The sequence below is a fragment of the Vombatus ursinus genome, unplaced genomic scaffold, assembly GCF_900497805.2.
Source record: "Vombatus ursinus unplaced genomic scaffold, bare-nosed wombat genome assembly UNPS02014786.1, whole genome shotgun sequence".
NCBI classification, from domain to species: Eukaryota; Metazoa; Chordata; class Mammalia; order Diprotodontia; family Vombatidae; genus Vombatus; species Vombatus ursinus.
Window position 1 is genome coordinate 4034569 of NW_020954564.1, and position 25360 is coordinate 4059928.

General features: G+C 38.5%; 1 protein-coding gene across 1 annotated transcript in view; it reads left to right on the plus strand.

Moving 5' to 3' along the window:
- LOC114046873 (pappalysin-1-like) overlaps window positions 1–25360 on the plus strand; it is a 280259-nt gene that overhangs the window by 100525 nt on the left and 154374 nt on the right. Inside the window, exons 6-7 of the mRNA XM_027867456.1 lie at window positions 8843–8964; window positions 12726–13227. Coding sequence (XP_027723257.1) covers window positions 8843–8964; window positions 12726–13227 — 624 coding nt within the window. The remainder of the gene's footprint in view (window positions 1–8842; window positions 8965–12725; window positions 13228–25360) is intronic.

The window sequence follows — 25360 nt, forward strand, 5'->3', positions numbered from 1 at the left end:
GTAACACTGGCCTCCTTACTATTCCTCAAATAAGACATGTCATTTTCTCAATTCTGGCCACTTCTACTGGCTGTCTCTCATGCCTGGGACTCTCATCTTCTTTAACTTTGCCTCCTGGCTTCCCTGGCTTCCTTCAGGTTTTATCTAAAACCTTATATTCTACAAGAAGTCTCTCCTGACCCCCTTAATTCTAATGACTTCTTTCCATTGACTTTTTCCAATTTATCCTGTATATAGTTTGTTTGTACATAGTTGTTTACATGTTGTCTCCCCCATTAGACTGTGAGCTCCTTGAAGACGGGGACTATCTTTTGCTTTTCTTTCTATCACCAACATCTGGCTTATAAAAGGCTTTTTTTTTAAATGTTGAAAGCATTCATAACTTTAATTGAAAACATTTTACAGAGGCATATCCAAATGGCACAATCAATTTTTAAATAATAGGTAGACAATTACTAGTATTCAATATTTCCTTGCTAGAGTAAATACAATGCAGGCTTAAAATTTTACACCAATGGTAATGCTACTTTCAGAAAATAAATGCTTGGATGCTAAGCTGGTAACAAATCTTTATTAACTGATTAACTTCTCTAGTGTATTGAATTCTTTTTTATCCCCATGGGTGAAAGGTAGAATAGCATCTCCCATTGACTCAAGGTTCAGATTTGAATCTTCTTAACATCAATGATCTGAGGCTGCTGTAATATATGGTAAAATTGTGGAGCTAGTATTCTTAATGAAAGCAAAAAATAAGAAACTGGATTGTAGAAATTTGGCTTTTCCAGTCCTGTCTTTGTGGGAGATGATGGCTGACAGTGAGAGCTCTCCTCCTCAAGGAGAGACCTGGGGAGCAGCATCGATGACCAGGGCCTTTCCATGTCCTTGCCCATACTCCACCCTTGTCCCTGACTTAAGGATAATGGTTTAGGAAAAAAAGCTGGGCTATTTCTGGCTTATGAACCAGCATGTTATTTCCTCTGATATTTCCAGTCTCACTTGGGATTGTTCCTATTAGTTGATTTTTGTATCAAGAAAAGAAAAGGAGTTCCCCCTTTGGCTCTCTCCTGAGGTAATTATCTCCTTGGAGGATAAGTTGGATCCCAGAAGTTTCCAAAATGAGATTGAATCCAGACATAGAAGATTGGTGGTGGGGGGAGTTAGCCACCCAAAGACTCCACTCTCAATGGAGTTGGACTCTGACTTTTCAGGGCTGGATCCCCTGAGGGTTTTGAACTTTCCTTGGAAAAGTTGGTTGCTAAGTCAAATTAGATTAAATGGTAAAGAAACAGCTTTTGACTGGAGGAACTCAAAATGATGTGGATTGCTGGAGGCAGGCTTGACCACCTAGACCCATAGTATGTGAACTCAAAGAATGCTAGATCCATTGATTTTTCTGCCCTTATTATCCCTCTTCCTGTCTTGACCTCCCTTCCCCCTAAACTGGAAATTTTCTGGGGAAGATGGGAAAAGAGTTGTACAAGGGGATCAGAGAGAGAAAAGTACCACTAGATCAACTAATTAAAACTCTCCCTATAATTCACAAAGCAGGATATATAGTTATAAGATCTTCTTCTTGCTCAAATGTGCCATTTTGGTACAGAGGTTACCCTGAGTTTTTGGATTTTATAATAATGGAGATTAAAACTGACAGACTCTGCCAGGCTGGAAAAGGCTTTGAGTTTAGGTCCTGTGATAGACTTTGTCTTCTTCCCAAGGACTAGCTTTGCAAAATATGGAAAAGGCTCATCACTGGAGAGTTGGCCATTAGATAACTCACTAACTACCACAACAATTAAACAGCTAGCATTTATGCCATGCTTTAAGATTTGCAAAGTGCATTACATATGTTTTCTCTTTTGATCTTCACAACAACCCCTATGAGTTAGGTGCCATTACTGTGCTCATTTTTATGGATGAGGATACTGAGGTTTAAGAAGTTAAGTGACTTCCCTGTGGTTATAGAGTTAGAAAGTGTCTGAGGGGAGATTTGCATTTACTCTACCTACTGTATCTGTTTTAGCCACAGCAACCCATGAAAGACAAATATGACAAAATGCCCTCATTCTGTCCAGTCCCCTTGTACTTCCATAACTGTGACAGAGGGACAGAGTAAGGGCAGAGAGGGTGATAACAATCACACAGTTCTTAGGCTTACCACAAACATTTGTTTAACTGTTAGTATTCATAATGTGGAACCCTCATGCAATGACCAATGAGTTGACACAATACTAGAAGAAATGTAGACTGTCTATATTCACAGTTAGTTGGACCAGAGACATAAGGGATCACGAAAGCACAGAATCAAAGACCTACGATGGACTTCTGGAAACACTGAGTCCAAAATGCACTAATTTTAAAAGTAGCTGCTAAATGGAAGGGCCCCTCCCAGGTTCTCTTCATAGAAGCAAAGAAAGCAGTTGGAGAGATTTGATTTTAACCTGCATCTAAGAGCAAGAAAGAATGCCACTTTAAGGAACATTTTCCCATCTCTCCTTCCAGTGTTTCTGATGAGTATAAGAAACAATCCTACTAGAAAATAGGAACTGTTGCAGAGGAAGAAGATATAGAAAAATGTTACAAAGAACTTGATAAAACCATCTAAGTTAAGTCAGCATATACAGGCACCTCAGAGATATTGTGGGTTTGGTTCTAGATCACTACAATAAAGCGAGTCACACTTTTTTTTTGTTTTCCAGTTCACATAAAAGTCTTGTTTATACGATTACTGTAATCTATTAAGTGTGCAATAGTGTTATATCTGAAAAATTATATATCCCCAAATTAAAATACTTTATTGCTAAAAAAAATTATAACTGTCATCTGAGCCTTCAGTGATTCACAATCTTTTTGCTGGTGAAGGGTCTTGCCTCAATATTGGTGGCTGCTGACTGATCAGGGTAGTGGTTGCTAAAGGGTGGGGTGGCTGCAGCAATTTCTTAAAATAAGACAACAATGAAGTTTGCTGCATGGATTGACACTTCCTTTTGCTTGAACACTTGGAGACCATGGCATGGTTATTAATTGGCCTAATTTCAATATTGTTGTATCTCAAGGAATAGGGAAACATGGGGAAAAGGAGATAGATGGGGGGATGGACAGTCACTGGAGCAATCAGAACACATCCAACATTTATCAGTTAAGTTCTCTGTCTTATATTGGTGTGGTTTGTGACTCCCCCAAACAACTAAAATAATAGCATCAAAGATCACTGATCACAGATCATCGTAACAGATATAATAATGATGAAAAGTTTGAAATATTGGGAGAATTACCAAAAGGTGATACAGAAACAAGATGTGAGCACATACTGTTGGAAAAAATGACACCAATAGACTTGCTTGATGCAGGGTTGCCACAAACCTTCAATTTGTTTAAAAAAAATCAATACCTGCAAAGCACAACAAGGCAAAGTGCAATAAAACCAGGTATACCTGTACCTCTATACTCAGTGACTTCAATATGAAAGTGGGTGTAGCAGCAGAAGGCCAAAATTATGTTGGAAAATACAGTTTAGCATTTAAAGATGGAAGGAAGCAGAATGATCTTTTAGTACTCAAAAGCTGCATGCAGTACAGCATGATTACTTTCTTCAAAAAGAGACTTAGAAGATGGTGGATGTGTTGAGCACCCAGTGACATCCTCCTCCCCTCTCCCCGCCCCCCCCAAAAAATGAAACTGACTACATTTTAAAAGACAGGAAAAAACTAAAAAACTAGTTACTGATTCATATGAGTCATTTCAGAATCAGCTGTTGATGTGCAATCAGATTATAAGCTAATTAGAGCAAAGGTCAAAATCAATACTAAATTCGAAGAAAAAATAAAGAGGAGAAGAAACTGTAGTAATTACAGCAATAACAATCTAGCATGTTTAAATATGTTGTCAACTCAAGAAAATTAGAAATGAACGTGAAGGTGGGGTGTGGGGATGCATTGACAATCACCATTTCTTAAAGAAATGTAACTGATGCAAAACAGAAAGTAGAGGGGAAAAACCCACTCAAAACTACCTCAGCCAGCAAATACTTTATCTTTTTATCATGACTAGAGACCTGGAAGTTAAGGGCAAGCTAAGTCCATTCAAAATTCAGACTTATTTGCAAGATGTGACATGAAGATGGTGGAAGATCAAAAGCAGTATGGCATTACAAAGTGGGGAGAGAGAGAATAGTTGAAGAGAAAATAAGCCTGTAGAGAACTTGGTAAGATAGTTAGCAAAGCCACTCATTCATAAAACACTTGTAGAGGCAACTGGTGAAAGGACAACATCTAGAATGAGAAGGAACAGATCTTCTGGTTTTTATGTATTGGGACACCCTCATTGGCTAAGATAGAACCATCGTAATCAAATATTGTTATCTCATGGAACTTGGTTCTTATCTAGGCCCTTTCTTTGATCATGGCTTTCAGGTAGTCCAAGTGGAGGAGCCAAGGTGGCTGGCTGATTAGAGGTAACCCAGACGGAGTCTCTAAATGTTTTCCCCTAAACATCTTTAAAATAGCACCTCAAATCAATTTTTTGCAGCTGTAGCACCAAGAAAAGATTGGGGTAAAATATTTTCTGGCATAAGAAAATTTAGGTGGTCAGCAGGAGAAGACTGGGACACTGGAGTGGGGGTCTGTCTAGAGCCCACATATGTGGTAGCAGTAGTTGCAACTGCAGTGGCAGTAAGAGTTTGGGGAGCTCTCAGCCTTGAGATAGTAAGAGATTGAGACAACTGGTCAGAAAGAGATTATAGGGGACCACTGCTTTCACTAGCTACAGCTGGAACAGATTGAGCAACTCTGTGTGTGTGTGTGTGTGTGTGTGTGTGTGTGTGTGTGTGTGTGTTCTTGGTTGAAGTTCCATTGCGGAAATGAGTGCTAGTGATTGTGGCTACAGGGGACCAGAGGCCTTTCCTGGGTAAAGACCAGAATGAAGACTAAGAAAGAAGTGACCTCACCTCTCCCAGGATCATACCACATTGGAAACTTGCAGACCTCCAGAACTAGCTTTGAAAATAGCAGCAAGAAAAAACTTGAAGCTTGACACAATGCCTCCCCACCCCCAGAGGAGCAGAGCCCAACTTTATCATAAAGTTCAAAATCAAGAAGTAGGCTGGAAAAATGAGCAAACAATGAAAAAGGAATTTGACCATATAAAGCTACTATGATGGTAGAGAAGACCAAGACATAAACTCAGAAGAAGACAACAATGTGTAAACAGCTACAAAGCCTCAAAGAAAAATGCTGATTGGACCCAAGCTCAACAAGAATTCCTGGAAGAGCAAAAGAAAGAGATAAGATTGATAGAGGAAAAATCAGGAAAAGAAATGAGAGTGGTGCAAGAAAATTATGAAAAGAGAATTAACAGCTTGGTAAAAGAAACGTGCATGTGCACACGCGCACGCGTGCACACACACACACACACACACACACACACAATAATGAAGAAAATAACACCTTAAAAACAAAATTGGCCTAATGATAAAAGAGGCACAAAAAGTTACTGAGGAAAAGAATTCTTTAAAAAGCAGAATAGGCCAAATGGGAAAAGTAGGTACAAAAATTTCACAGAAGAAAATTATTTCTTAAAAATTAGAATTGGGCAAGTGGAAGCTAATGACTCCGTGAGACATCAAGACACAATAAAACAAAGTCTAAAGAATGAAAAAAAAAGAACATGTGAAATATCTTATTGAAAAAACAACCGACCTGGAAAATAAATTGAGGAGAGATATTTTAATAGAACTTTGTTTTTTTCCAATTACATGTAAAAAAATTTTAACACTCAGCTTTACAAAATTTTGAGTTCCAAATTTTCTCCCTCCTTACCCTATAGATTATATATGTGCAATCATGGAAAACATTTCCACATTAGTCATGTTGTGAAAGAAGCAGAACAAAAGGGGAGGGACCCACATAAAATAAAGAAAGTGAAAATAGTATGTTTCTATCTGCATTCAGACTCCATCAGTTCTTTCTCTGGATGTAGATACCATTTTTCATAAGTCTTTGGAATTGTCTTGGATCATATTGCTGAGAAGAGCTACAATCATAGTTGATCATCACACAATGTTGCTGTTACTGTGTACAATGTTTAAGCAGAAATAGTTTAAAAATTATTGGACTACCTGAAAGCTGTGATCAAAGAAAGGGCCTAGATATCATATTTCAAGAAATCAAGTAAAATTACTCCAATATCTTAGATCCAGAGGACAAAATAAAAATGGAAAGAATCCATTGATCTCCTTCTGAAAGAGACCCCAAAATGAAAACTCTCAGGAGTGTTATATTCAAATTCCAGAGCTCTCAGGTTAAAGAGAAAATACTTCAAGCAGCCAGAAACAAATATTTCAAATATTGTGGAACAACAATCAGGTTCACACAAGATTTAGCAACTTCTACATTAAAAAAAAAAACAGAGAACTTGGAATATAATATTCTGGAAGGCAAAGCAACTAGCATTATAACCAAGAATCACCTACCCAGCAAAACTGAGTAAAAGCCTTCAGGAGAAAAAAAGAGGGGGGTATTTAATGAAATAGAGGACTTTCAAGCATTTCTGATGAAAAGACCAGAGCTGAATAGAAAATTTGACATTCCAAAACAAGTCTTAAGAGAAGCTTAAAAAAAAAAAGTAAATAGGAAAGAGTAACCATAAAAGTCTCAAGAAAGTTAAAACTGTTTACATTCTTACATGGGAAGATGATTAACTGCCAAGAACTTTATCATTATTAGGGCAGTTAAAAGGAGATCGTGTACATAGTATTAGCAATACTGTAACGATGACTAACTTTTTAAGACTTGGCTACTCTGATCAATAGAATTGCTCCATGACAATTCCAAGGTATTCAAGATGAAAAGATGTGATCCACCTCCAAAGAGAGAACTGATGGACTCTGAGTGCAAATTGAAGCATACTTTTCTCACTTTCTTTTTCTTTTTGAAATATGATTAATATGGAAATATGTTTTGCATGATTTCACATGCATAATTGTTATCATACTGCTTGCTTTTTCAGTGGGTAGGGGAGGAATGGGAAGTATTGAATTTGGAACTCAAAATTTAAAGATAAAAAATGTCTAAAAATAAATAATAAATTAAAAATAATTTTAAAATGAAATAAACAGCTTGATAGGAGCTAAAAACATCAAATTCAAAAGAAAAACTGGATCCTACCAAATACATGAAAATAAATTTGTTGTTGTTTCTTAAGTCAATAAACAAAAGACACAATGTGTTCTAATACTCTCTACCACCCCCACCAGTTACTATGTAACTATTGTGTAGCTGTTATTTGCTAAAGAAAGTTGTGTACAAAAGTCTACTTATTTGCTTTTCATGTTTTCATCAAGGATACCCTGTAGTTCATGCATAAACCATTCTCATTAAGACTTTATAGAAAAGAAGTAGGTAGATGGATTGGCACTTGTTGGTGTCTTCTCAGTCACTTTATAAGGGTAATCTTTGGTCATCTTTTTCCATTTTTATGCATTATTTCCCTCTTTGAGCTGTTTTCAATATTAATCCTAAGAGGTGTTAAAGTTGTGTCCTCTCCAACACAGATTTTCAGAGAATTGTGAGGATCTCAAATTTTCAAGACATCTATGTAATGAGTAGATTGTTTTTGGAAGGTTTATTGAAAGACAAAGATGGCCATCTCAAAGGAAGAGCAGGGAGAGAGGAATTGTGGCCTGTCACATTGATGGGACCACACCTTGGGGTGCTAAAGGAGATCTTTTTGTCCATTTTCTGTAATGACCAATGCACAAGAGGAATCTTTTGCACTTGCTTCTATATCTCATATCTTAACCTTTCAATCTTGTATCCATTGTGAAATAGAGACAGGGAGTCCCCCCTGCCTGACCCCCACTCCCCAATTAATAGGTGGTATGATTGAGATTTGGCAGATAAAGTTAAAGTTAAAATAAAGTTGCCCAGGTTCATATAGTTTATTAGTGTCATAGCCAGGACTAGAACTCAGATCTGATTCCATGAATTAGGGTTAGAGCTCTTCTTACTATACTCTATAGTCAACATTCAATGGAATTCAATTCAATTATCATTTATTAAGCAACAACTATGTGTAAAACACTGTACCCAGTTCTGGGTATACAGCAATGAAAAACAACAGAATTTCTTCCCTCAAGCACAAGTCGTTTCCCCTTTTGACCCCTGAGTTTAATTCTAGTGCCTTCCCTCTGTTAATTATTTCCTTTTTATCCTGTATATAGCTTGTTCATACATATTTATTTGTAAGTTGTCAGTCCTATTAGATTGTGAGCTCCTCTGGGGCAAGAATGGTCTTTTGCCTTTCTTTGTATCCCCAACACTTAGTACAGTGTCTGGCATATAGTAATAAAAATAAATGCTTATTGACTTACTGCTTGATTTAAAATCTGCTATGGGGTGAGATTGGGTAGAGGGAGAAAGATATAAGGTATACAAAGATGATGACACATTCTTCAATAGTTTTTCTAGGACTTAGACCTAGATGGGGCATTAGGGATCATCCAGTCTAACCTTTCAGGCAAAAGGAGAGCAGACTTCCCTGTGATTATATAGCTAATAAGTAGCAAAGCTGAGATTTGAATCCAGATCCTTAGACTCAAAATCCAGTTTTCTTGATACTGCAGCAATACAGATATATTTTAAATCTTGGTAAATAGCTTTGCTGAGAAGTTCATTGGAAATTGTCCCCAAAGGTCCTTTCTTGAAAGTGTCCTGTGTGTGCCTTGTTAAGGGGAGGAAACTAAATGACATTGTATGTTAAGTCTCCTTCCCTTTTAGCCCAGTTGGGTCAGCAGCTCATTCAACTGTTACTAAGTTGGTATGTTTTTCCTGTTTTCTTGGCTTCCTAGAGAAGTGGGATCAGCATGTGATCTCTGTCTGGAAGGGAGAGTCCTGGTTCAGTACGCCTTCAATGCCTCCTCACCCATGCCATGTGATCCATCCGGGCACTGGAGCCCCCGAGAAGCAGAAGGTAAGAGAGATGGGGCGAGACTGATGATGTAGAAAGGGAGCCAAGGAAATGCCAGCCAACTCCACCATCTCTCTGTCCTCCAGGAGAGGGAAAGCTTAACTTTGACTCATGATAGAGAAAAGAAAAGAAACTAGGCAAAGGAGAGAACTGATGTACAATATCTCTCAAAGGAGCTTAATGTAAAAATAAGGAAAGGACTTAGAAATTTTAAGCAAATTCATTTGAAATGTAAAGCAAGAAACATTCCTGGGCAAACATTCCTCTCACTTTCATAAGAACATAGGTTGTAGGTGATACATGGAAGTCATCTAGTCTAGGCTTTCACATAATACAGGCATATGTGAGAAATATGGTCTTTGCTTGAACATTTCCAGGAATAGGGAGTTCACTCTCCAACGATGTCTCTTTTATTTTGGATAGCTTTAATGATTAGATTTTTTCCCCTTGTATTGAGCTAAATTCTGCCTCCCTATACCTTCTAGCTATTGATTCTAGTTCTGCCCTCTAAACACACAGCAGAATAAGTCTAATCCTGCCTTCTACATGGCAGCTCTTGAGATATTTCATCAGTTTCATATGAGGTTGAGCTGGAAGAGAACTGAGATCATGATCACGACTAACCTCTACCCCCACCCCTACTCCCAATCAGTATTCATTGTTTAGACCAAGAATTATCAATTCTTTCATCTGATCCTCTTTGGTAGTCACCTCACAATCCTTATCATTCCCCTGAAGATAAGCTCTAGTGTATATCATTATGCCTCCTAAAATGAACCCCATATTCCAAGACTGGCCCATCATTACAGTATGTGGTATGGAATTCTAAATCTTAAGATTCTGCATGTTGACTCAGCCTTACAAAAGAACCCAGAAGACTAAGGATTTCCCCCTTAGGATATATAAATTTAGTTCCACCAGGACTGGGAAGACATTGTTCTTTTTTAGTGCATCCTATTACAGGGTCTATGCTTAGTTCAGCTCTGTCCCTTTAGTATCCTTGAAAAACATAAATTTTCCATGAACCAAAAACTATTCCTTGTTTCCTGACTCATTTTCATGTTATTTATGTCAGAAAAGTTAAATTTTTAGCCTTTCCCACTGAATATGAAACTCCCCAATCAATCAGCAATTATTCCAGTTTCATTAGTGGTAGAATGGGAAGAGCTTAAAAAGGATGAGTTTTAATATTGGTAATGCTTTTAACTATAAGATCTTGGGTGACCCCTTGTCTTCACTGGTCCCCAGTTTTCTCATCTATAAAATGAAGAAATGGGACTAGATCACCTTTAAGGATTGTTCCAGTTCTCACATTTTATGTTTTAGGGCCCCTTCTTCTAACATCCCTCTTAACTCTTAATATTCTAGATACTACATTTTAACATTCTATGTGCCCTCTGAGCTCTAACATTCTATGTTCTGAGGTTCCTTCCACTGCTAACACTCTATGACCTCGTGAAATAAGTAAGCTCAGCTTTGGCTAAAATTTCTGCCCTGATCATTGTTGAATTCAATGTCTACTACTTTCACCTTCCTTTCCTTTGAAAGCATTTGATGACATTGCTAATTGTTTCTCTGACTAACAAGTAAATAGAAAGAGAGCATGAGCCAGCCAGATTACTCATCTTTACCCTCTGGGGCCCTCCCTACTGATGACCAATTTCTCAAGCCTGAAACAAAAGAAGAAACTGCATTATACCCTCATGGAGGGGGTGGAATTCTAGCCCATGCTCAATAGGCTAGCTAGACTTGACGTCCTCCAGAATCTGATTAACCTTATCTCATCACTGCAGATGTCATTAGTGGTCATAAAGTTACCCAACCTTTTTGTGGTCCTATCCATTATGATGCATATTTAAAGAAATTAAGAAAAATCAAGGAGGAGAATGATGTAAAGAATTCATTGATTGAGCTATCTGACCCCACATCTTTAAAAAGAGTGATTTTTCACCATGTGTGAATCATGCAAAACTACAGTTATGGCTCCACCTACATAACAAGCCTTTGTAGTAATGTAGCAGCATGATCTTTAGAAGCTGACACTCTTCACAGATGAAAGCTCAAGAATTCTCAGGGCAAAATTGAAAGCAAGTGTTTCATGTAGTCATAGAACCTGACACTTGTAAGGATCTCTACAGAGGTCATCCGGAGAATGGCATAGCAGAGAGACACTGAATTTGTTTTCAGTGGATTTGGATTTGAATCCAAACTCTGATATTTTTTATCTGTATCCATTCTGGGATGAGTTGCTTAATCTCATTAGACCTCACTTTCCTCCCCTATTCAATGAGAGGCTTGGGCTAGAATCTTTTTTAGGACTGGAAGGTGAACTTAAGCTTAAGGTATCATTTTACAGCCAAGGAAATTGAGACTCAGAGAGGTTAAGAAACTTGCCCAAGGTCACATATATTATGTAACAGAATCATTATTTAAACCTCTAACTTCAGACTTACACTCTTTCCATGATTTCACTGATTTCTAAAGTCTTTTTCAGCTCAAAATCCCATGATTCTATATGACACAGATAGCTAGCTGGCATAATAGATAGAGTGCTAGACCTGGAGTCAGGAAGACCTGAGTTCAACTCCAGCTTCAGATACTGTGACCCTGCTTGATTGAATCCAGCTTGTGACCTCAGGTCAATCATTTAACTGCTGCCTGCCTCAATTTCTTCATTTGTTAAAAAAAAATGTGTGTGGGGGGAAATAATAATAGCAAATACTTCCCAGGGTTGTTGTGAGGATTACATGAGATAATATATATAAAGCACATTGCAAAATCTAAAGTGCTATGTAAACGCCACCTAATGTTATTATAGGTAAGTTCATTAATTCATTAATTCTTAGAGCTTTTAAACCTTTATAAAGACTTGTACTGTACAATATGGTGCATATACAATAAATTGAAAATGCACCTTCACAAAACTTATAATCTAATGCAAAAGAGATCATACATACATTAAACACCTTAAGTATACAATGATATAATATTGGTCCAAAAGTGTTGAGATGGTTTATTGAGATTGACTAGATAGAAAAAAGAAAAACATATTTTTAGAGAATGACCTCATATGGGGAAGGTGAGGATGGACAAGATGGCCTCCTATGTTTCTTTCAACTACATTGTTTGTACTCTTGACTACTCTGTCTACCTTGCCTCTCCAGTTCAAGGAGAAAATATCTATGCTCACTTGGTCCTTTCTTGAGAGATTCTCCTTTCTAGGTTTTCCTTGGCTTTTCATCCACCACTGTTGCTTCAAAGGCTGCTGTGTTGCAAGAGGAGAGTGGACATCACAAAGTTTCTTTAACTTTCCCTTTTTCCCTTTTTTGGGGGGGTGGAGGGAGTAGGGAGAAGAGAGTTTACTGTTCTATTCTTTAGAGGGTTGTTTTTTGTTTGTTTGCTTCTTTTTTTTGTTTTTTGTTTTGTTTTTTGTTTTTACTACTGCTGGGGCTTTGGGAAGATTTGAAGCCATGGGGAGGGGAGATATGGAAGATTTGGTCATTTATTTTAAGATGAATCATATACTTTGAATGTATGGTGATTCATCCACAGTCTTTTTTTTTTTGAGGGGAATAGCAGAGGGCAGATTTTCCAATATATAACAAAGCTCTTCTCTTTTTAATCTTCCCATTCTTTCTTCCTCTCCCCACCCCAAATTGGAGAAAGCCCACTCTCTCATAAGTACTATTAGAAGTTTTAATAACTTATTTATGCATCAACTAGAATGGTGTCAACAGTTTTGTTCTTTCCTCTCTTTTCCACAGGCCACCCAGATGTAGAACAGCCCTGCAAGTCAAGTGTCCGAACATGGAGCCCCAATTCTGCCGTTAATCATCACACAGTCCCCCCAGCCTGCCCAGAGCCCCAGGGATGCTACCTAGAACTGGAATTCCAATATCCATTGATTCCTGAGTCACTCACTATATGGGTGACACTTGTCTCCACAGACTGGGACTCTAGTGGGGCTGTGAATGATATCAAACTGCTGACTCTGAGTGGAAAGAATATCTCACTGGGACCACAGAATATTTTCTGTGATATCCCATTGACCATCAAGATCCGGGATGTTGGTGAAGAGGTGTATGGCATCCAAATCTACACCCTGGATGAACACCTAGAAATTGATGCAGCCATGCTGACCTCTATCCCTGAGAGTCCCCTGTGTCTGGACTGTAAGCCCCTCAAGTACAAAGTTCTCCGGGATCCACCATTCCAGTCTGATATTCCCATTGTCATCTCTAACCTTAACAGGAGATACATAGATACGTAAGTCTATGCCTCCCAGAAGGTTGGCAAAATGGGACAGCAGGCTGGGGGAAATGGGGAAAGTGGGGAGGGTTACAGAGAGTAGGAAGAACAGAAAGGACTGTAATAATTATAGGAAATTATTATCCCCATTTTATAGTGGAAGAAGTTGAGGCCTAGAAAGTTAACTTGCCCAAATCACACTTAAAATGGGCCAATGAGCTTGTTGCTTATAAATCCAAATTTACAATTCTAGAGAAGGGAGTTGTAAAGGGAGAACAAACTAGAATGGGATTGTCAGAGGAGAGAGGCGTCATGGAGCAGCAAAAATGTTAACTTATTGTCTGAATTTAGACAGGCCACTTCCCCTCTCTAGGCCTTAATTTCCTCATCTGTAAAATGGGAGGTGTTAGACTCAATGGTCTCCTTGTGAAAGTTACCTTCCAATACTAATATTCTGGGATTCCTAGTGATTCTTTTTGGATAGTCTGTTTCAACACCTCAGGAAAATCTCTTCTATCCATTTAACGTCCTCTTTCATATAGCACTTATTCCCATGGAGACTTCCCACTATACTTCTTTAACTATTCCTCTACACAAGACAGAACTTGTTCAAACTTTACTTTGAAGGCTATTCTGTAGGCTATGCAAAGGGATCACTTTATAACTAAGAACACTTTAAAATGAGGTTCCTTCATTGACTCAGATTCCTAGACTTTGAACCCGACCCCAGAGATCATGTAGTACAGCCCTTAACAAAAGCATTAATTCCATCTACTGCTCCCCCAATAAACAGCCATCTAGCCTTTACTAGAAGACCTCCAATGACAGAAAACTTACTACCTTATGAGGCAGCCCAGGCCTTTTTCAGCCCCATCTTGATGTTTACAAAATTCTTCCTTATATTTAGCTGAAATCAGTCTCTTAGTGGTTTCCAGAACATAAAGATACCTCAATAATTAAACATACTTGGATGTGATGTGAGATGAATCTGTCATACCAAATTTCACTTTTCTAGCAAACAGGGTTCTAGGTAGTCACCTGAAGGGTAAACCATCAACAACAGTTTAATCATCAACTAACAAATATTTATTAAATATCTCTTATATTTGAGGATGTGTACTAGGTCTTGAAGATAAAAAGCAGTGTCAGGTGTTGTCCCTGTCTCTAAGGAGCTTACAAATTAGTTGTAATATGTGTATACATGTGTGGTTTTATGAATAAATAAATAAGTGTATGTGTGTATATACACACATACATACATATACATATATGTATACATGTACATATAAACCTATACATGTATTATGTGTCTATGCATATATACATATATGCACATATATACACATGTGTATATATTTGTGTGTATATATAATATAAATATGTGACAGATGGATATGTAAAATGAAACTAAATTATATCAAATGTATAAAAGAAATAGAAGACAATATATAATAAATGCCATTTAAATGATGGATGACATTAAATACCATGGAAATTCAGAGGAAAAAGGGGTCATGGTCTTGGAAACTGCCATTCAATAATTGTTTAAAAGAACTGGGAGTATTTGACTTTAAGGAAGGAAGATTTTGAGGGACAAAGCAATTATCTTCAAATTTTTGAGTGATAATGGAAAAGAGATTAGACTTAGAATTATAGGATTTTTGACTGAAAGATAACTTAGAAATAATCAGATCCCCTTCCCCCCCCAACCCCCAATGAGGAAACAGAAGTGAAGTGAATTGCCCAAGGTCACATAAAGAGTAAGGATTTTAATCTAAGAATTCTCGTGCCCAGTCAGTGTTCTTTCTTGTGTACCATGCTGCCTCCTCCTTTTTCTGTTTGACTTTAGAAGACAAAATTAGAAGTTACTGGGATACTAATTTTGGCTTGAAGGAAGGGGAAATAGCCTAACAGTGAAAAGTAATCAGAAAAGGAACGGGTTACCTCAGAATGTGAGTTCACCTGTACTGGAGATCTACAAGCGGCAGCTGGGTGACTTTTTCATAGGGATGCCAGAAGTATTTCTATTCATGTATGAGTTGGACTGGATGACTTCTATAGCCCTTTACAGTTTTGAGTCTGGGGGATTCTCTGGTGGATGGGGAGCAGGAGTTGTTATTTTACATTGTGTTTGAACAGTTGTGGATAACTCAGAGAGAAGGTGAATCTTGAATTGGACAAGAGGTGAGAGGGCCTGAGTTGAATCCCTGATCTGCTATTTAATATCCATTGATCTAGGTAGATAGGGTTTCTATCTCTAGAAAAGTTCTCTGCTGGCTTTGTCCTTGACCTTGGACAAGTCACGTCTGCTCCCCTGGCCTCAGTTTCCTCGTCTGTGAAATGAGAGAATTGGACTAGGTGACATCTTCCAGCTTTAAATCATACCCTATTAAAGATGAGAAGGCTTGGGACAGGCAGCTAAGACAGAAGAGGCCCTTCCTGGCAGAAGAAACATCATGAGCAAGGACAAACAGGGGAGAGTGAGTATAATGTGTTTGAGGACAGTGTGGAGACTTGTTTGGCAGAAACCTGAAGTTTGTTTTGGGGTGTATGATTTTCATATCCTTGTTTTATTTCAATACACTAGTTACATTAAGTCCCCAGTCTTGGTTCCTTGGCCTCCTTGGAGCAGTGTGAGGCCAAACCTGAAGTCCTTTTGTGCCAGGAGTAGAAAGCACTTTGTAGAAAGGGTCATCCCAGTTCCTCTCAAAGTGACGCCAAAATGTGTGGAACATCATTGCAGTTTTAATAAGCTCTGTTTCACAGGGGCTCTGTGAAGGAATGTCCAGGGGACAGGACTCCTGTCCAAGTCATCAAGTAAGAGAGACAGTTGGGAAAGCTGGAAAGTGACCCAGTCCTTTATGAGCTTCTAGCCTATGGCCAGCAGGACCTCATACAGAGGGTGTGGCAAGTAAAATCATTGTGATCAACTGGATCCCTTGGGAAAGAGTTTTTGGTCTTAAGTTCCAGCAGAGGTCATAGGGCAGGCAAGACAGTAAGGAGTTTATGGTAACAATTCAAGGATACCAGGATGCAGTAGTGAAGCTCTTCTATGGAATATGGGGTCTTGCCATAGCATTAGAGGCCCTGGCAACCTGAATTCTAGTCTTGCATAACCATGAACAAGTCGCTTCATCTTGTTAGGCCTTGTCTTTCTCATCTGTATAATTGAGGAGTTGAACTAGATGAGTTCTACATATCTTTTATCCCTTCCTGCTCTACAATCCATGTTCTAAGGCCACTTTGATCTCTACTATTTGGTGCTTTTTGTTCTTCTGTTCTATGTTCTAAGACCCCTCCCTTGATTCCATGATCCCTTCTGGCTCTAATGATTTATGTTTAATGATTTGAAACTGAAGGCTATTCCATTTCCTCCCCAAAACACCACTACACAGAGATATACTTATGTGGCCCTTCAACCCCAAGGAATTTCTTTCTCTCATCTTTATCTGTGTTTGGTCATGGATAGCACATTCAAAATCTCTGAGCTCCTCTTGGCTCCTCATCTGGATTGTTCTTTAAATCTCCAAATAAATGAAACTCGGCATTCCAAAGAGATCAAGCATTCCAGCTTTTTTATCTCTTGGTAATTTGAGTTGTAAACCCCAACACAAATACCTTTTGTATGTGTATGTGTGTGTATATATAAAACTGCTCTCACATTTTTTCCGTATCGAATAAACTGGCGCTCACACAAGTTCTATATAAAGACATTTTAAGGAGAGAGAGAAGAAAAAATGAAATGCTTTTCTTTCCTCCCCAAGTCTCCCATTGCATCCCATGATTCCCTCTGACCTTTTCCTTCATTTTTCCCTCTAATGAAAATATTTATTCCTTCAGTTATCTGTGCAAGAAATTGTTCACCAAGGTGTGACGCTGGAGGAAGAAACTCCCATGGTCACCATTTGGAAACTTCAAGGAATCAGATTTTGATTTTCTGTGAGGGAGGCAGGAAGTGTAGGAAGAAATCCAGACCTTTTTTCCCTTGAAAGAGGGGCTCTCATTAAGGCAGAGAAGGGCATTGTCAGAGGGGAGAGATGAAACATATTCTCTCTTTGGGGAAGGGGGTTAAATGAGTCTTCATATACAGGGAATACAACTGAAATATTTGAAGAGGCAAGGGGAAGAGATAAGTGCTTTTAACAAGTATTATCCTCATGGAAATCCTGTGGCTAGGTAGGTGCCATTATCATCTCCATTTTATAGTTGGAGTAACTAAGACAAACCAAGTTTAAATGATTTGTCCAGGGTCACATAGTAAACGTCTGAGGTTGAATTTGAACCCAAGCCTTCCTGATTCCAGGTCTGGTGCTCCTTCCACTATACCACTAGCTACCTCAGAAAGGGAATGGGTATCTTCCTCAGAAGTATGTAGACAAATATAACTAGGAAAATTATCACCCAGAAGAGCCATCATCTCCAAAGTCAAATAGAACAGTGAGGATCTTCTTGCTTCTTTCCCTAGGCTAATATCTTGCCCTCTTTATGGACCTTGTATTTACTTATTTATACTCATGTCATCTTCCCCACTAGAATATAAGCTCCTTGGTGGCAGGGACTTTTTATTTTATTTGCTCTGTATCCCCAACACTTAACACAATTATATGTAGTATATGCTTAATAATTGCTTTTTGACTGATTGAGAAATACTAATAGGATCTATGTGTATGAGAGTTTAGGAGAGTTTAGGATCACATGGCCTACCACTGCCTTTAATTTCATTTTTAAATAAGATTTGTTGATGCTTCCTTCTGTTTTTATTTTATATGCATTTCTAAATAGATGCTTTCCTTGTCAGATAGCTTTACCTGATAACAAAGATTTTAAAAAGGAAAAAAAAAGTTCCACAAAACCAACCAATACATTGACTGTGTCTGACATTACATACAACATTTCATACCCATAGTCCTCCACCTCTCCAATGAAGGGAATGGAATTCAGCTCTAATTGTTGAAAAATTAATACTCTTTTGAAATGTCCTAAGTGACAGATACCATTTTTTATTCCTCAGCCCCTGGGAATTTCAGGGAAAAATATGATACTTGTCCAACACTGAACTCATCCTCTTTCTCCCAGAGCTAGCATTTCCTTCTAGCTTCTCTCTACCTGCTAATTTCACCATCATTTCTCCAGTTACCTAGGCTCATAGCCTTGAGATCATCTTTTACTCTTCTCATTCCCTCACTTCTAATACCCAGTTGTTTGTCAACTTTTGTCATTTGTCTCATTTGGGTAACTATTAGAGTTAAGATGCCTGGTTTAATCTGGCATTTTCATAGCCTGTTCTTTCCATGCAGCTTAATGTGCAAATATGGACAAGTAATTTAACCTTAATTCACCTCTCTGGACCTCATTTTCCTTAATCAGCATAAACTGTATAAACTTTACTACAATAATTCCCTCCCTGCTCTAAATCCTAAGGTACATATTTGTGCCCCTGCAACAGGTCTCACATTTTTCACTTTTTCTCATCACAACTACTCTTGTTCAAGCATAGCTCTCTTCTTGCTTAGACTATTGCTAATAGCCTCCTAACTGATCTTCTTCCCTTAAGTCTGTTAAACTATTTACCCTTGAATCCATCCTGCCCACCTTTCACACTGCTGCCCAATTCATGTTCTTAATGTGTTCCTCTGATTAAGTAATTGTTTGAGCCTAAAGCCTCCATAGCCTCTCAGTGCCTACCAGATCAAGCCATAAAGCACCTTCTAAGTGCCAGTCACTATATTAGACATTAAGGATATACACACACATACACATCCATGTATATTTACAAAAGCATGAATACATTGTATGAATGTGTATATATATATATATATATATATGTATACACACACATATACACATATATGTATACACAGTGCATTGTAACATGCATAGATATGCATATATGAATACAGGTATGTATACACACATATATGTATAGTGTGGGTGTGTGGGTATGTGTGTGTGTGTGTGTGTGTGTGAGAGAGAGAGAGAGAGAAAGAGAGAGAGAGTGTGTGTGTGTGGGTGGGTGTGGGTGTGTGGGTGGATGTGTATAGATGTGAGTGTATGAGTGTGCGCATCATCCTGTGCTTTGAAGGCCCAGCACAATCTACCGTCCACCTCTCTTTTCAGATTTCTCTCATCCTATTTTACATTCCAATTAAACTGAACTAATTCTCATTACCTGATCTTTTCCTACTCTCTTCTGTTTCCTTGCCATTATTCATACCTTACACCTTGCCTGAAACTTGACTCCCTATTCACTTCCTTTTCCGTTTATTGATGTACATTCAGGCTATCTGCTCTTGAAGTTTTCCTTGACTCACTCTAGCAAAAATAATTATTTCCTATTTAAATTTCTCATAGCACTCTGCCTGGATTCCTCCTTTGTCTTTTTCTCTCTGCCTTGTATGCTAGTATGTTGGTTCTTGTCTTTGTTTTATGGCTATGTATATTCTTTTTGTTATTCTTTCTGCCATTTGATTATAATTTCCTTGATAGCAGAGTCTGTGCCAGTGATCTTTTTGTTCCTGGAGCTGAGGACAAGGCCTATATGTAAAGAACGAATGAATGAACAAATGAATGAATGAATGAAAAAATGAATAGATATCCCCGGGGAGCCTGATTTGCCCTTGGACTCCTCTGGAGAATTATGCAATGAGTTACATAATATGCACATTTCATTCACTCACAATCTCTTTTAATAAAGAGATGAAATCTAAATCTGAGAAGTACAAACAATTTGGCCAAACCTCTAGGAACAGTCAGCAGCTAAACTAGGATTAGAACTCATCTCTTCCTGACTCCAGTGGTGAACTCAGACCACCAGACCATGCATCAGCTCCTGTGACCTACCCACATGCCTCTGGAATAAATGGATGCCTCCCTGCTCTGTTACACAGCCAGTTCCTTGTGGCTCTGGCTGAAGAGTCAAGCAGGGGAGCTTTTGTTTCCCTGGTTAGCTGTATCACACTTTTGCACTGAGGGGAATGATTTTTGTTTGTTTGTTTTGCCTGGGGTTGGCCCACAGAAACATAGATCCTTACACAGTCCTGGAAATTAGAGTCCTTGGATGTATCAGAGCCAAAGAACATTCCTGTACTTGTAGAAGTTCCGTAGTCCAGAGGCCACACAATCAGTGAACTGATTTTCCTTCTGGGAACAGTTCTTTTTTCTAGTTCAATAACTGTGTTTCTCTCCCATGTAGCCTCTGACCCCTTCCCACTGCCACCATGGCACATGAGCTTTCTATGTCTCTGATAAGTAGTCATCCAGCCTATGCTTGAAGATTTCCAGTGAGGAAGAACCCACCATCTTTCAACATGTCTACCTTTGAACAGTTCTAAATGATAGGAATTATACCCTTTCTATAGAGTTAAACTATTCTCTACAGTTTTTATCCATGGTTCCTAGTTTTATCCTTTAGGAAAAAAACAAGAAAGTCTTATCCCACAGCAGACTTTAGGAGAAATCAAGTAGTGGACTTGAAAGCCAGACTTTGCTCCTTCTAAGAAACAACATAGTGATGAAAATGAGGGAGAAAGGTAAACTATTATTCTTTTTTAAAAAATTCACCAAGATTATAAGGAGGATGCCTTGAGGAAGTCTAAACATTTTAGAACCAGTGTAGTTTCCAGTAACATGTTGCTGATATCCATGATTTGAGCTGGATCCATTCCTGAGTGCCTCCCAACTCCCTGTCCCTCCCCCCCACATCTATCCAATAAAATCACTACTGATTTCTGAAATACTGCCAGACCCAAGAATGGATGTTATACATCATAAGTGATAGCTGATATTCTTAGAGCCAGAATTAATGCCATGTTGACCAGACACAAAATATTGTTAAGTCAATTTCACTTTATTTCTAGAAGCTGGGCAACCTCATCTCTTCCTCCCCCTTGTCTGTTTCAGGCCAAGTACCTCTCATGATGAAATATGATTTTCAGGAACATTAGGGAGAGCAAAAGGGATCAGTTAAACTGACAGATTTCTCAAACCACTTTCTATGGCAAAAGCTATTAATATCCTTAAAGGGTGAAGGACTATCTTTTGTGGTATTAGAGGAAAATACTGAGCCTCTTTATCTGTGTGCATGGGTCAGTCTGTTACTCCTTAAGATTAAAATATAGAAGTCTCTCTAAAGGAAAGTTGGTAATCATCAGTTCCCTCATCAATCAAATAAGGAGCATTAGATTAGATGATCTCTAAAGACCTATCCATCTCTGATTATGTATGACTATATTTAGTACTATTCCATCATTTGACAGATGAAGAAACTGAGGCCCAAAAAGGTGATATGACCTACTCAAAGTCACACAGACAATTTGCCTAGGATCAATGCCAGGAACAAATTTCAAATGTCCTAACTTCTTGTCTTCTGTGTTTTCAGTGGCAAACACAGAATCAATCAAGCTGTCTCTCAACAAAGTTCCCAAACCCAGCTCCATGGTAGATACTGCTGCAAGCTTATTATTTAGTCTAAAAGGATCCTTAGATTTTCCTTTCATTTATTATCTTTTTTAAAACATTATTTATATCTTGTTTTTGTATCACCTTTATTTCCAAATAAATCCTCAGATTTTCACTTCAGAAATCATCACAAAGGACAAAATATCCTGAACATTTCTGACTCTGCTTGTTCCTCTTTACACTAGGAGGGGAAAGAAAGGAAAGGGAAGGGAGGGGAAAAGAAGGGAGGAAGATAGAAAGAAGGCAGTAAGGAAGGAAGGAAGGAAGGAAGGAAAGGACTTGAAAGGGATTGGAAAAAAGGAAAAGAGAAGTCAGGAGAGGAGAGATAAGACGAGCTCAAGTTTGGCTAAACCATAATGTATGGGAAGAGAAATAATGTATAATAAGGGAAGGCTTTATTGGTATAAATTGAGCTATTTATATCTCACCCTGTTTACCTGTAGTTTGGTAAAGTGGACTTGACTTTGGCTCTTACCCTCTCTTTCTACTTTCTATGTGAGTTTGTCTATTTGAATGAATTAATAAATGGACCAAGCACAAAATATCAATAGAACCATTACATATTGGATAACAGTAAATGAAATCCATTTATAATCAGTTTTGAAAGGAGTAGTCATAGGATTGAAAGCTGAAAATTATATTAGAGCTACCATGGAATCTAGCCCGCTCCTTTTACAGTTGAGGGAAATGAGTCTCAGAAAAGTTAGGGGACTTTTCCAAGGACACACAGGTGAATAGCAGTGTTATGACAAAGCTGGTACACAAAAATCACTTTCTTTTGCTCTTCACATTGGGAAGGGTCTCCATGGGATTTTCAGAATTTTACAATATGTAATGAAACAGTAAAATCATCAGACTGCAGGAAGAAGCAAATATGACAGAGGATTTTATTTTTTTCCTCTGAAGAGACACTCTAGGGTTATACAAATATGAGGGATTATCATTATTATGATTACTCCATTTTTAAAAATTGAGTTTGTTCTTTGTAGCAGACACACCTAAAAGCGTACATACTCAACTTTTTTCCCTAGTCCTTCCACACATAGACAGACAAATATACACAAAAAGACAGGGGCATGCATGTACACACACACACACACACACACACACACACACACATACATAATCCAAGATATTCTAACTTTTGTCCTACTTGAGCCTCAGTTACAGACTTACTCATACAATTAAAAGTACCAAGACAGAGGTTAGTAGAATTGAGAAAAAGGATACCTACTACAGTATGTTGGAAACAAGACAGGAGATGTAGGATCTAGTCTTGACTCTGTCATCAACTGTTTCTGTGAATTTGAACAAAGTTACTTCCTTCCCTGAGTCTTTTTTTTCTTATCTGTAAAATGAGGGTCTTCATGGAGTAGATGATGCTTTTTCAGCCATAACATTCTTCTATGCCATTTCCTAGGCTTCCTTCAAGACTCAGTGCAAAGCCTACCTTCTCCAGGTGGTTTTTCTCTATCTCCTCAGCTTCTAATATTTCCCCATTTTGGATTATCTTCATCTACCATATTTTTATCTTATATGTATCTCATTATTTACATGTTGCCTTCCCTGCTAGAATGTCAGCTTCTTGAGGGCAGGGACTATTTTTATCTTTTCTTTATATGTCTTAGAACAGTACCTGACACACACATAAGTGCTGAATTAATGATTATTGACTGACTGACTGATTCTCTGTTTAAGCTATGGCACAGGTTCTCCACGGATTGACTTTCATACTTAAGCAACATGTAGGAAGAATGATTTATGTCTTGAAAAACATTATAGAGCAGATGTCTGAGCCTGTCTGATTAGCCAGTGGTCAGAACAGCTCTAACAAAATCTTTAAGGCAAGCTGAAATTTAGGAGGCATTCATTTTCCTTGGTTACTCTAAAACCTAATCCAAGACAACCTTTTAGAATCTGAGGTAGCTTAACATGCACTGAACCCTTACCATAACTTTGCATAGATTGTGTGTTAGAACCAGGTTTTGAGCTCAGGTCTATTGACTCCAAGTCCAGTGGTCTTTTAACAATATTGTACTACCCCTAACCTAGCTCTATTATAAAGTGGTTCCACAGCTATGGTCTTGTAAAGACAGCTTTATAGTGAATTTCCCAGGCTCTGCAGGTCATTATCTTCTTCTCTTCCAGGTATGGATGTGAGCAGCTGATTTTATTTTTTTCTTTCATTGATTCTCAAAGTGTGGTCCAAGGTTCACTGGTGTCCTGAAAGGGTCCTCCAGGTGGTCTGTAGTCTAGTCTCCTGAAGTATAATATCTACAGCATGACAAGGTTTATACTCCGGTTTCTAGCCTGAATTAATAATTTACATGTGGTCTTTAATAAATGCCAGGCATCTTCTCATTGATGTTTCATCCAAAGCAATACCAGCCTTCTTGTTCATTCTGGTGAGGATTTTTCTGTTGTTATGTTTCTCTTTATAATAGGAAGTAGTAGAGAGCAGGGGTAGTTGGCCAATGGGGTTTTTTTTTGCTCACATCCAAATATCCTCTGAATTGAGAAGTTTGAAAGCCACCTCTCTAAAGCAAAGCCAAACTATTCTAAAGCCAAGTTAATTATGCACAAAGCCCATCTCAGAAAAGTTTCAGGCAGAAAGAATTCCTAAAGTGTCTGCACCTCCTATGGGCTAGGCAGCCCCTCATCAATCAGTCAGTTATGATTGTGTTTTGTCCTTCATTCTCGAAGAGAACCACAACATCAGGGAGACGATGATATAACTTGCAATTGATTTTGATTTGAGTGAGGGAGGGCTGGGCAAAGTCATCAGCCTCACTTTCTCCTCCAGAGCCATTTGGGTCCAGTGGCTATTGATAAGGATGATTAGAGATGACCCAGGATGTAGTGGGAGACTGTGGCCCTTTTAAGCTAAGGTCTTTTCAGGTTCTCACTTTGAGTGAGGCAATGCAGTGAATAAGCCTCTTTAAGAAGTTTAAGATGGTGTTGGAGGAGGAAGTGAGGCTGGTGACTTTGCACAGCCTTCCCTCACTCAAATCAAAGTCAAATGCAAGTCTGGTCATTGTCTCCCTGATGTCATGGTCCTCTTCAAGAACAAAGGACAAACCACAACCTGTGAGTAGTCCAAGCTGTCCCAAAGGGGACCCAGCTGGCCAGTTCCAGTTGGGCAACTCAGCTTCTCTCTTCTCCTCTCCTCTCCTCTCCCCTGAGGATGTTCTGCCCAAAGGAAGGTAAATTTTGATGGCCAAAAGCTACCTAGTTAACTTGGGGTTTACTGGCTAGATTTCTTTCTCAAAGACCAAGCCTAAAGCCAAATTCACTCTGGATCTCTTGGATTGGACAACAATAGGTCCCTGCCCTGCATAAGCACCACTTAATGGCTATTTTTTGGGCCCTCCTGGCTCAGAGTGAATGCAAATGGTAACTGTTTCTCTTTTGACCAGCAGGGTCTTTCCCTCCCAGTTTGATTTTTTTCTTTTTATTAAAGGGGCCATCCCTTGACTCACTTCTTAATCAGTCAGTAAACATTTGTGAAGTACCTAGTTTGTGCCAACTGGTGATAAACACCGTGATCCCCAAAATAAACCTTAAATAGTCCCCGTCGTGGAGGGGCTTCCATCTGCAAAATGGGACTAGGGAGACATTACCTATCTACCTTAAAGGTAAATGTGGAGTTATAAGGAGTATGCCTGGGAAACCATAAAGTGTTAGCTCCAAAAAT